The sequence below is a fragment of the Siniperca chuatsi genome, linkage group LG7, assembly GCF_020085105.1.
Source record: "Siniperca chuatsi isolate FFG_IHB_CAS linkage group LG7, ASM2008510v1, whole genome shotgun sequence".
Lineage (NCBI taxonomy): Eukaryota > Metazoa > Chordata > Actinopteri > Centrarchiformes > Sinipercidae > Siniperca > Siniperca chuatsi.
In genome coordinates, this window is record NC_058048.1 from 2000442 (window position 1) to 2014169 (window position 13728).

The 13728-nt window shown below is 40.1% G+C and overlaps 1 protein-coding gene across 6 annotated transcripts in view; it reads left to right on the forward strand.

Annotated features, from left to right (window-relative positions):
• The first annotated feature begins 13232 nt into the window (after nucleotides 1-13232).
• The window catches only part of sez6b (seizure related 6 homolog b), a 313597-nt gene continuing 313101 nt past the window's right edge, over nucleotides 13233-13728 (forward strand). For 5 of the 6 annotated variants that reach the window (XM_044201744.1, XM_044201746.1, XM_044201743.1 and 2 more), the window contains exon 1: nucleotides 13233-13661. In XM_044201744.1, the coding sequence (XP_044057679.1) occupies nucleotides 13589-13661 (73 nt within the window). In that variant the 5' untranslated portion in view covers nucleotides 13233-13588. The remainder of the gene's footprint in view (nucleotides 13662-13728) is intronic. The other variant, XM_044201740.1, reaches the window with a different exon arrangement.

A 13728-nucleotide genomic window follows, 5' to 3' on the forward strand; every position in this document is an offset into this window, starting at 1 on the left:
CATTTTACAGAAACATCTTGAGCATGGAGTATTATCCTTACCCAACTTTTAATATTATTATTGGGCAGCTAATACAAGCACTATGTTATATTGGCTTAACTCATCACACAATAACGGCCCAAAATGATTACAGTTAGAGAACTTGTCATGTGAACCTGCCTCTTTACATGCTTTGCTTTGCTCCAAGTTCCCACCGCCTGAACCTGTGCCCAGACATTTTACAAACCCAGTGGTTAAGCACTCCTTGAAGGTTTGGGCACAGCTTTTTCACTTAATAATTTATCAATCAGTGCCCCTATAGCAAGAAATAATATGTTTAAACCCTCTTTTATAGATGGGTTTTTCAATACTTGGACCAAAAATGGATTAGTTATATTAAAGAACTTGTATGTCAATGATAATTTATTTTATCATTTGAGCAGCTGAGCATGAGATTGAAAATCCCTAACTCTCACTTTTATACTTTTATACTTGTAACTTTGCAACTTCGTATCCTCGCACTCTGCTCACTTTCCATCATCACCGACAGCACTCTCCTTTAGTCTGTTTTGGAGCTCAGTTCCTGTCCTAAAGAGATTATTGGCATAATCTACACTTTATGCAACTCTTTCAATTTAGAGCCCCTGACAAGTATAAAAAGACAATGGGAAGAGGAACTAGATACAGAACTCTCTGAGGATATATGGGAATTTACATTAGATAAGATACACTCATCTTCAATTTGTCTAAAACATAAGGTAATACAATTTAAGATAGTACATAGATTGCATTGGTCTAAAGCAAGATTAGCCAAATTTCAACCAAATATTGTTCCTAATTGTGATTGCTGTGGAACAACACCAGCCACTGTATCACATATGTTTTGGCTCTGCCCAAAATTAACAGATTTTTGGCAGTCTATATTCAAATTCTTTTCTGACATACTGGGAATATCTATTGAATCTCTTGCCATAATAGTAATATTTGGCGAGGTATCTCCATCTCAACCAATGCGGCGAAAACGTGATAGCCTTTGCCACGCTCCTAGCTATAAGACTTATACTGCTTAAATGGAAAGAAAAAAATCCTCCAACTTTCAATCTATGGATTAGAGATTTTATGTATCATCTAACCTTAGAAAAAAAAATGTTATGCTACAAGAGGCTGTGCCCTCAACTTTTATGTAACCAGTTCTGGATGAGGTGGAAAAGATGGATGCCTCAGGCATTTCAAATGTATAGCTATAACCCCCACCACTATCACCTATTTATCTTTTTTAGTTTTTTTTGTAACCCCCTCCCCATCCCTTTATTTATTTATTTTTCTTCTCTTAACCTTATTTGTGTTTTTTGTGTGTTTTAAAATAGTTTATCATACTTACCATTGAACCTTTGTTTTGATATGTCATATTGTAAACTTGTAATGGTGCAATAGGTTAAGGTTACGTGTGGGATGGGATTTTGTTAGAATTTATATAACTGTATTTCAGATTGTATTCTTTAACCTAAAAAACTAACAAAAATACTTTGGGAAAAGGCATTTGTTAAAACATAACTTACAACTACTTCAAACAAAATCCACTTTTTTAAGTGATTTGAAATATCTTTGCTCATATACTCTTTACAATGTATATGAGTACATTGCATAAAATATAGTATTTGATTAGGCCTTTAAAGATCTTAGTATTGGTTCTTTGTTGCCTATCACACTCAGTAAATTCATTATTGAATATAGAAATTATGCCTGCACACAATTTGAAAAAGAGGTCGTGTGTGAAGTCTTTTTACTGTAATACATGGATTAACGGTAGATGAGTTAAATTACTAATGTTTTATGATGCAGTTATATATAATCTATAATATAATATAATTATATAATCCTTAGATGTGCTTTGTGGAGTTTTCTTGTAAACAAATACATTTATGTTGTTCCAGTGTTTCTGACCAATGTTTATCCTGGAGGCCTAAAAACGTGTTGCATGCATTTCCCTCCTCATAAAATATTTGCAAAGCTAAGTATTTGAAACCTGCATTTTGGTAGACAGACGTGTCTTCTTCCCTGCCTGGTGCATTGCTACATTTCTTGGTGTGTTATCACAGCTGACTGTTGATCAGTGGTGTAGGCGTCAGGAAAGTGTATTGCGGTGCTGTGAGTATGTGTGGATTCATGTTCTTGTGCATGTGCATGAGATGCAAACAAATTTGGGACCCACTCACAAAAATGATGCTCCATAGTGCTATTAGTGGACAAAAATTCCACAGGTTAGCATTAACATTTCAGTCCTGATTGATTTGGTGTTAGCTGTGGTTACCTGAGGTAACAGCAAGTTTAATTATACAGGTCCCTGAGTTTTGTTGGAAATGACACATGTGTCGACCACTGGGGGCAGCAAACACACTTTGAGCAGATACTCAGAAATACTCTAACACCAGACAAGAACGTTATTATTATATAATTATATATATAATTATTTTGGATGATTATGCAAATCCCAGATTAGGTTCACAACCATTTTACGACTTCCAACATTTTAAAAATTACTTTTTGACAATATATCTGCACATGGCATCGGTGACATGGTTAAGGTAAGGGTAAGATTTTGGTTACAGTAAAAAAGACTGAACTGTGGTCTCCTGAGGGGTACACATGTTGAATCCCACGTGGGAAAGGCAGATTCCGCCAGTAACAATGCCTCTCTATAGTACTTTGCAATTACATGGTGGGCCTGGTGGAGAAGAAAGACAGTGGCCTACTTGGAAAAGGTAAAGCCTTGACTAAGTGACTTGAATCTCCACCGTTCTTTCTGGAAGAGATCTCCAGGAGACGTGAGGACTGCATGTAGTGCTCTCTACCCATCCTGATACGACAGTGTATAGCGCTCCCTAGTGGAACAACATGCAACTACACCTCTAAATAACATATTCAATTGAGTTCAATTCAATTTTATTTACAGTATATAGCGCCAATTCATAACAGAAGTTATCTCATTGCACTTTTCCTATAGAGCAGGTCTAGACTGTACTCTTGTTACATCATCTTAGCTATGATTCTCAAAGGGTCACCTCATTAAAGCACCCTGCAAAGTAGGTTGAGGTAGTAGTAGCACTAGTAGTAGTAGTTAGCATACTAACACTAACCTGCAAGACAAGAAGCTGCTCACCTGTGCACTTGCATTAGCACACTTACAGCTTTTCCCCACCACAACAATAAAATAAAGCCACCGACTCTCACCTCTGACAGAGTAGTGAAATGAGTCACCAAGACCTCCGTGAAACATGAGTTGAAGCTCCCCAAAGTCAGCCGACCCATCCCTGCAGGATGCAGTCGCTGGTCTCATCTACCGTTCTGTAAGGTAAAGAGTGTACCTGAATGGTCTTAATGAAGCCATTTGTGAAGATAAGATACAAGAGCTCGTATTTTATATTAACCACCCATCTGGGAAGCAACAGCGCACCATCCCAGATGTACTTGGACAAATTCTCCTTCTTTGTCAGCGCAAAGCCCAGCTGCAAACTGAGGAACAAGAGGAACGCTATGCCAAAATGCAGTGTAGCTATCAAGCTGCGCAACAGCACAACGCCAGCTTGCACCAGGAAGTCCCGGCCACCCAAACCGAGCTCTCCCAAGCTCTTCCAGCTCTTCCAGCTTATCGCTGGATGAGCAACAGTGTTTTGTGTTTGCTGAACACATTTTTGGATCCTGAAAGTTATATTCCACATAATAGTATTTGCCTGCAGAAGTAAGATACGAATTTACCACTTCTTCATGGAGAGAAAGGCCGCCACTGAGCCTCTCTCTCTCCCCACTGAAAGTTGACTACTCCACTGCCCCCTAAAGAAACGGTTTCGCCGTTGAACCCACCGACTGCGCGGACCCGGCCACGTCAGTATCCGAGCCTGAGAGGACTTCGCCAGATAATCGAAAAGGACTGATGCATTAAATCACTAGCAAGAGCGATCCCAAGTAAGAGGCTTGTGTCTGGGCAGAGATTTTATAACTGTGTGTTATTTTATCTAAGCTTCTTTGTTGTGAATTGTTTTGCATTATTGTGGAAAGTAACAGACCGACGTGGCCTGTTTCCGTGCTTAGCACGTTCCAGTGTGTATCGGTACCACGCTGGTGGACCGTTTAACTGTGTTAGTTTTGTAGCCACTGTGGAAGCTCATAACTGTGCTTTATCAGACCCAAGTCCAGCTGTTGAATGAAAGTTTGCAGCCGGGTACCTGTGTGATAAAGGGACAGCTATTGTACTTTGCCATGACATCTGAGATTTCTTGTGCCATACTCTGTGTGCTTTTCTTTCTTTTCTCTCCACTAACCCACACACCATTACACGTACATATACACACCTACACACACATCTCAAACAACCTAGATAGTGTGGTAGCATAACTAGCTGTCCTCCACGCCATCTTGAAGACAAATACAGTGTGTCCTCCATTTTAGCTCCAAGTCATCTTGTGGACAAATAGAGCGTGTCTTCAATTTTGACTGTCCCCTTTGATTGAGATTTGCGGGTCTGCCAACCATTTTAGATCTGTACGTGATGACCATCCACGTGGTCACGTCCACCATCTTCGTCGCACCCCCCCTATTGTCCCACAAACATAGTCGACGATAGTGGTTGCTGGCTGAAGTTATTCATTATCGATCAGTGCTAAGTTTAATAAACTCTATTGTACGTTTTTAAAGAGCAGTTGCCTGTGGTTATTTGACAGTCAGTGCTTGGATTAACCCTTCACTGTTCACTATAATTAATGTAAGCTCATACTTCAAATATTGACATTTTTAAGTGGACTGTTTTCCACATTTGGTTATTGGTCCCTGATTCCAGGGTGGTGCCCCGCAATTATTAATCCATATTAATAATTTTGATAATATTAATACTTTTATTAATATTCATAAATTTATTTGATATTTCTGCTAATAACCAAACCTGCCCTACCTGAATCCCAGCATACAGAATGTATATAAATTGAATTGCTAATGCTGCTCATAAAATTCTGGCCATAAATAGTATAAAAATGTAGGTCTGATATAATAAAAACTGTATTAACTTTAAACTCAAATAATGTCCGGGCACGTTGACCTGGTAGGAGACCCCAGGGTAGACCCAGAACACGCTGGAGAGATTATATATCTCATCTGGTTTGGGAATGCCTCAGGTTTGTTTACATCAGCAATGTTTGTAAACAGGATTAAAATAGGCTGATTCATCATTGGGGGTGAAATGTATCAAATACATCTCTAACTCAGCTCTACAGTTACTGTATGTATGTGAATAGACCTCACATGTATGTGGTCAAAAAGATTGCAGACTGGGCCTTTAACGTGATGAGTAATGTCTGCATGACTTTCCTTTTACATATAGAGTGTCTATGAATAGCTTCTCTGCCGTGAGCCAAAGGGGCATAAATCACAGTAAATATGTAGAGGAGATTCAACACTGTGTTTCTGTGTTGGAGACTTTCTCCCGCATTGACCTAGTGAGTCATCCCTCGGTAAGGTGAGCAGCAGCTGCAAGGCTGGACACACACTGGAGGGATGTGGAGCACCTTGGCTGCAAATGCTTCAGAACCCAGAGCTGAGATCAGCCGCCCAAAGGCCTTCATTGGGTTTTAAGTAGCCAGAGGTGCAGCAGTAGGATGACTCAAAACCAATAGATATAAAAGGCTGCGCTGATAGAGGGCTGCTGATGCAACATTGTCAAATTAAACCCATGCTCGCTGAGTCAAAGTAGGGAGGGGGACACATCAAGGAAGTATGTAGATTTCCAAGAGGAAGCTAACAGACAAGACGCGAGCTTACTAGCTCTAGACTGAAATACAAGAACAACGCTGTTTTGTATTTCCGTGTCTTCTTCATGAATCATCAACTGGTGAAAATGCTGACTGACCTATGCCTGGGTCTTTTAGCATCATATCATGTAAATAGCCATCAAGATTATATTTAAGACCCCTTTACAGGTGTTTTATGATTTTTAAACGGGTCAGCTAGAGACAGGGTTTTCAACCAACTCACAGAGCTAACAATATCTTAATTAGCTAGCTAGCTACAGCTGATAGAATCTGTCAGTAACAGTTATTATTTCAGCAAAATCAACAGTCGCCCGCTAGAAATTAGAAGCACACTGCAATAAAAGAGTGGGTTTGTTTGACCTTCAGTCAAGAGATTTTTATTCTTGAACATGATGTGTAAAGTCCATTGAGTCAATGAGTAGTCTGATGAGTAAAAACCTACAATCTGTCTATAACAAAAACCTCTATAAGGTTTTATCCTTGATAAAGAAATAAAGTGCTGAAATCAGTCTTTTACAGAGATTAGCCATACAATGACCTCATCAACATGTTTGTTCTCTAGAAATAGCTAAATCTGCATTAAACAGAAGAAACACTTGAACGATACAAGAGTATACACAATGGCCTTTTGGGAATTAATGCAGAATTGTTGAAAGTATTGCTGTGTTGTGTCAAAAATGTTTTCCGCTGATTGATGATATGTTAGTATGATAAGGAAAATTGTAAGATTAGATTGTTAATTCATTCTAACATTCAACCCTGTTTATCTACTTAGCTTACATACTTGGACAAGCAAGAGGTTAGATATTTATGTTTTATTTGGGAGCAGCTGGGGAGCTGTCCAGAGTGCTCACTTTTTCCCCCGCCCACATGGGATCTAGGCTAAATAAACAGTGAATTTCAACAAAATAGTAGCCTACGTGGGTAGGTCTATACTGCCTGTTTTAGCTTAGCGTTTGGCTGCACTGTGTAGAAAAAGAATGGAGTCCACAGTTCTAGGATTTAACCTTTTTCGATGCGCTCACAATCAGCTGAGCTGAAAGCGCGCTCACTGGATGCGCTTGTTGCTTGAATGCAGCACAGCATGTGTGTTTGTTTGAGAGAGAGAAAGAGAGAGAGAAAGAGAGAGGGGTGGGGGGGGGGTGGGGGGGAGGAGGAGGTGGAACGCATGCAGTGTTTCTGTAAGTTATTAATAACTTAGACTACTCAGAATGCTGCTTTGTCACTTTTCGACCCACCCATCCGAACCCGTGATATTTTCTTGAAAGCTTACCCGAAACCTGCTCGACCGACCCGCAGGTTATGGGTCGACCCGCACATCACTATTCCACACAGTGGGGAAACATAACATGGTGGTGGATGTGCAGGTCATGAATGGGGCTTTTTTAATGTAACCTGTAACCCCACAAACTAATATAGGTAGTTAATGTTGTGCTCCATTTGCAGTTTAAGCTAGTGTATATAATTGCTCTGTTTAATTAATTCCTTACACTTTTGCTCTTTTGTTTTTGCTTTTGGAGGGGATAAAAAAATACACCAACCTCCAAACTCTTTAAATGCAAAGTATCTCTGGATAGGTTGTGCTGACGTGCTGCAGTAAGCGTATTGTTTAATTTCTGGTCACCAGCTCATCACAGTTAATTTTGTTCAATTCTTCATTATAGTGACTAACAATCTGCTATATATTTAAATGTACACTAGTTCTGCTGAAGCACTCATAACTCTCTTCTTCTTTTAATGATTTTCTCGCTAATCCCACAGCTTACACGTTATTCATTTTTGCTAGCTACCGTTCTTTAGCTTAGCAGCTAGCAATGGCTTCTCTCTCTCCCTCTCACTCTCCTGCTCGGTGTGTCAAATGTTTAGCTATTCCTCTGCCTCCTTTAGTAATAATGGTAAATGTAATAAATGTAGTTTATTTTAGCACTGGAGGAGAGGCTTAGTGAATTGGAAACGCAGTTCCGCACCATGGGAACTCCATCATTAGCTGCTGTAGTTAGCTAGCCCCCAGTAGCCGGTGCGGACCAACCAGAGATAACTCCTGTTAGCCGTCTCCCAGGGAAACCAGGGAGGCTGGGTGACTGTCCGAAGGAAGCATAGCCCTAAGCAGAAGCCCACGGTTCACCACCAGCCTGTTCACGTTTCTAACAAGTTCTCCCCACTCAGCGACACACCCACTGAGTATTGGCAGCTCCATTTTGAGAAATGTGAACTTAGCAACACCAGCGACCATAGTCAAATGTATTCCTGGGGCCAGAGCGGGCGACGTTGAATCCTATTTAAAACTGCTGTCTAAGGATAAACGTAAATACAGTAAGAATTTTATTCACGTAGGCGGTAACGACTCCCGATTACGCCAATCGGAGGTCACTAAAGTTAATGTTGAGTCGGTGTGTACATATGCAGAGACAAGGTTGGACTCTGTAGTTTTCTCTGGGCCCCTGCCAAACCTGATGAGTGATGACATGTTTAGCTGCATGTCTTCATTCCGCCGCTGGCTGTCAAGGTGGTGTCCCGCAAACAATGTGGGCTTTGTAGATGATTGGCAGACTTTTAGTGGACCAAAACCATGACAACTCAGAGTTGAGACCAGGAAGCAGATTTGCAGTCCTACACTCTTCTCAGCGCTTCCAGAGCAGTTACCCACCCCAAACTCCTTAGTGATGGGTGAGGAAGAATATGTTAGCCTAAATGAATCCATTATGCCCAGTCATATTAATAATCACACTCCTCGAGGCACCGGCCGAGGAGGTGGAGTTGCAGCCATCTTCGATTCAAGGCTATTAATCAACCCTAAACCTAAACTAAATTATAACTCCTTCAAAAGCCTTGTTCTTAGTCTTTCATACCCAACCTGGAAAACACGACAAGCCAATTCTATTTGTTATAGTGTACCACGCTCCTGTTCCTTATTCTGAGTTTATCTCATTATTAGATTCGACTGGCTGTTGTCAGTGTACATAGCGTACATAAACCCACTCACTGTTTTAACCACACCCTCGGCCTGGTTCTGGTATGTGGCAATGAAATTGAACATTTAATAGTCTTTCCACAGAATCCTTCATTATCGGACCATTATATAATAACTTTTGAGCCCCTTATTACTGGACTACATACCATTAGGCAAAAACTCTAGATGTCTCCTACTCTAGATGTCTATCTGATAGTGCTGTAGCTAAATTTAAAGAAGCAATCCAATCAGCATTTAATTCTATGTTATGTCTCGACATAACAGAGGACTCCTATGCTAATTTCAGCCCCTCCCAAATTGAGCATCTTGTTGATATTGCTGCAGGCTCACTGCGAATGACACTCAATTCTAAAGAAGAAGATAAAAAAGAAGATAATAAAACAAGGAAGTTAGCTCCAAGGTTAGCTCCATGGTATAACCCCCAAACCCGCAAATTAAAGCAAACATCGTGAAAATTTGAAAGGAAATGGCGTTCCAACAACCTGGAAGAATCTAGTTTAGTCTGGCAAGATAGTCTTAAAACATATAAGAAAGCCATCCGTAATGCCAGAGCAGTTTACTACTCATCATAAATAGAGGAAAATAAAAACAACCCCAGGTTTCATGTCTTCCTATAGCTCTCAGTAGTAACGACTTCTTTAATAATAAAATTTTAACTATTAGAGAAAAAATTCATCACGTCCTGCCCTCAACCGGCACCAATTTATCTTGAAATACAGCAACCTTAGAAACAACTGTAAAACTGCTTTGCTCCCATCGACCTTTTTCAACTAACTTCAACGATTAATTCATCTAAGCCATCAACCTGTCTCTTAGACCCCATTCCAACTAGACTGCTTAAAGATGTTTTACCCTTAGTTAGCACTTCTTTACTGGATATGATCAATCTGTCTTTATTAACAGGCTATGTACCACAGTCCTTTAAAGAAGCTGTAATTAAACCTCTTCTTAAAAACCCCACTCTTGATCCAGGGATTTCAGCCAACTATAGACCTATATCTAATGCCCCCTTCTTTGAGAAAGCAGTCGGCAATCAGTTGTGTGACTTTGTAAATAACAGTTTATTTGAGGATTTTCAGTCAGGATTTAGAGTGCATCAAAGCACAGAGATGGCACTGGTGAAAATTACAAATTACCTTTTAATTGCATCAGACAATGGACTTGTCTCTGTACTTGTCTTGTTAGATCTTAGTGCTGCATTCGACACCACTGACCATCACATCCTATTACAGAGACTGGAACATTCAATTGACATTAAAGGAACCGCAGTAAGCTGGTTTAAATCCTATCTATCAGATGGATCTCAGTTTGTACATGTTAACGGTGAGTCCTCCGTTCACGTCATAGTTAGTCACGGAGTTTCACAAGGTTCTGTGCTTGGGCTGATTCTATTCACCTTATATATGCTTCCATTAGGCATTATTATTAGGAAACACTCCATAAACTTTCATTGTAATGCAGATGATACCCAATTATATCTATAGATCAAGCCAGATGAAACTAACCAGTTAGCTAAATTTCAAGCATGCCTTAAGGACATAAAATGACCTGCAATTTTCTGATGTTAAACTCTGACAAAGCTGAAGTTATTGTACTTGGCCCCAAACACCTCCGTGGCACGTTATCTAAAGATATAGTTGCTCTAGATGGCATTGCCCTGGTCTCCAGCACCACCGTAAGGAGTTATCTTTGATCAGGAGCCCTGAACCATCCCAATCTACTTTTGGAGACTCTAGGAACCACAAGTAAGCACAGAACTACGGGAGAGAGAAGATGTCAAGTTAGTAACATGCAGTAATGGTATAAAAATGCATACAGATGGAGAGCGAGAGAAGGAGAGAGCCCAAACTATAAGCTATCAAAGAGGAAAGTCTTAAGCTGACTCTTAAATGTGGAGATGGTGTCTGCCTCCTGAACCCAAATTGGGATGTGATTCCAGAGGAGAGGAGCTTGAAAAGGGAAAGCTCTGGCTCCCATTCTACTTTTGGAGACTCTAGGAACCACGAGTAACCCTGCATCCTGGGAGTGCAGTGTTCTAGTCGGGTAATATGGTATCATGAGATCTTTAAGATATGATTCTGCCTGACCATTAAGAGCCGTGTAGGTGAGGAGAAGGATTTTAAATTCTATTCTGGATTTTACAAGAAACCAGTGCAGAGAAGCTAATATTGGACAAATATGATCTCTTTTCCTAGTTCTTGTCAGTACACGTGCCACAGCATTCTGGATCAACTGGTGACTCTTAAGGGACTTATTCGAGCAGCCTCATAATAAGGAATTGCAATAGTCCAACCTAGAAGTAACACATGCATGGACTTGTTTTTTGGCATCATTTTGAGACAGGATGTGCCAGATTTTTGCAACGTTACGTAGGTGAAGTAAAGCAGTCCTTGAAGTATGTATCATGTGGGAGTTAAAGGATAAATCCTGATGAAAGATAACTCAGAGGTTCCTTACAGTGGTGCTGGAGGCCAGGGCAATGCCATCTAGAGTAACTATATCTTTAGATAATGTGTCTTGGGGGAATGAGGTCTAAGAGACAGGTTGATGGCTTAGATAAATTAATCTGTGATGTTAGTTGAAGAAGGTCGATAGGAGCAAAGCAGTCTAAATATATATCAGGTTTTACAGTTGTTTCTAGGGTTCGAAGATAAATCGGTGAATGAATTTTTTCCTTAATAGTTAAAATTCTAGCATTAAATAAGCTCATGAAGTCGTTACTACTAAGGGCTATAGGAATACATGGCTCAGTAGAGCTGTGATTCTCTGTCAGCCTGGCTACAGTGCTGAAAATATTATAAAGAGTATGGTCTAGACCTGCTCTATAGGAAAAGTGCAATGAGATAACTTCTGTTATGAATTGGCACTATATAAATAAAATTGAATTGAATTGAAAAGAAAGCTATGGGTTGTCTTTATTTCCTCTATTAATGATGAGTAGTAGGCTGCTCTGGCATTACGGACGGCTTTCCTATAAGACGTTTTAAGACTATTTTGCCAGACTAAATGAGATTCTTCCAGGTTGTTGGAATGCCATTTCCTTTCAAGTTTTCACGATGTTTGCTTTAATTTACATGTTTGGATACACTAGTATCCTAGTTTTGAGTCTTAACCTGGTTTTGATCATATTCAGGACATAACATTTTTGCAGAATGTTGAGAAATGTAATTATTCATATCCCTCTAAATATGGTTCTATCATTATCCAGGTTTTTGGTAGTCTACATCAGTGCAGGTGAGTCTTTGATTCTTCCAAATCCAGCAAATCTGTAATTTCTGTACTGACGGAGTAACCTCAACAGTTAATAATGAACACAGTTGGTTTCTGGCTGCTTGAATGCTGCAGGACTTTGCTTCTCTTACCCAAATCAGGGGTCTAAGGATAGAGAGTGTTGTTGACTAGACATGACAGTGTCCTGGTTTCTATCAGAGTACTTCAACTAGCATATCAAGATTTCTCAAAAGTGGAAAAAGGACTTATCAGGTTTCTGAAACCAGGATATGATGTTTACATGTGCAAAACATACCTGGAATACTCCTAAAACTTGATCATATCTGTGATTCTAATGTGCATTAGAATCAAATATGAGAAACACACTAATTAAGAGTCCCAATTGTCCTACTGGCCAACAATAGTACTTCTATAATATGTATTTTAGTACCAAAACCTTTCTAGCCTTCTGGCTCTCAAATTAATTATTAAAATAACCGTTCTTGGCACTTAACTTGTGTACTGTAGTACCTGAAATACCTCATATTGAGAGCACTAAATATTAATTCTGCATTCTTCCACACAGACAATGTAGAGCCCAACAAGCTAGTAGTTTGTAGCAGTTGGAAAGGAATTGTGGAAAGTTCAGAGTTAACTAGAGTCCAAGCTTCCACTTTTACGCTTTGTAAGATACTTTCATACACTTTCATAAAGTTGGGGGATTTGCAAAAGACAGACTAAAAAAAGAATGGAGGCTGAGATATCCTGAATTTTAGCTCCTATCATGAGTCAAGCTTAAGAAATGCTGGATCCTACACTTCCCATAATGCTACTCAATACTGCCTTTGATTTGACCCTTGATGACTGATTAAAGCCCATGTCTTTCAAACTCAGGAACCCCAGGTTGTAAAGTAAGTTTTCTGTTAGAAATTTGAAGTCTCATGTCCAAGCTGAGCTAACCCTGATGACATCACTGTGACATCATCAGGGTTATTTTCTCAGACTTGACAAAGCTCCTTCAGTCACAAAAGACATTATACTACTTCCACCACTGGTGAAATGATTGGAATTCAATGGTTGCATGAAAAGTAAGAAAAAACATACCCTGTATACCTTTTCGAGAATATGCAGTGATGTGAATTAACACATTTAAAAGGCTCTTATACTTAAATTATGCCAATTATAATGCAATTACACAGTGTTTGGTTAAATAGCCTATCTCCCAAACTTTGAGCTTTATATGCTTTCCCTGTGTTCCATTGGCCAACGCTAGGAGCTGTCCGTGGTGCTGAATGCACAGCGGCAGCGCTGCCCTGAAGAGGATGCTCCCAGCCCAGACCACAGATCGAGGAGGCAGCAGCAGCTCTACAGTCTCCTGCCTTCAGTCAGTGGAGTCAGTACAGTCAGTAGTATGTAGTCGTGGCGGCGGACCGAAACTAAAAGCCCCTCGTCTCTGTAAGTGAGTAAATTCAGACAGCAAACCCGGGCTGAAGTCACGAGAGGAGCGCTCTGTGTGTGTAGTCGGTGATCGGCGGAGCTCTCAGTGTTTCAGTCCTCCAGAGGAAAAGTGTTGATCCCAAGGACGTTCACCACTAAAAGCTTGAGAAACGAAAAACGGGGAAAAAACGTGATGAATGCGATCAGAGATTATTTTCCTCTCCTTCTTGTTCTGGTGGCGGTCGTGACGGACATGGGCGCTAAAGGTAAGAATTGTCAAAAATAATTACTCCATGTTTTTTAATTCTCTCCTCGTGGTTAATGAGAGTGTTC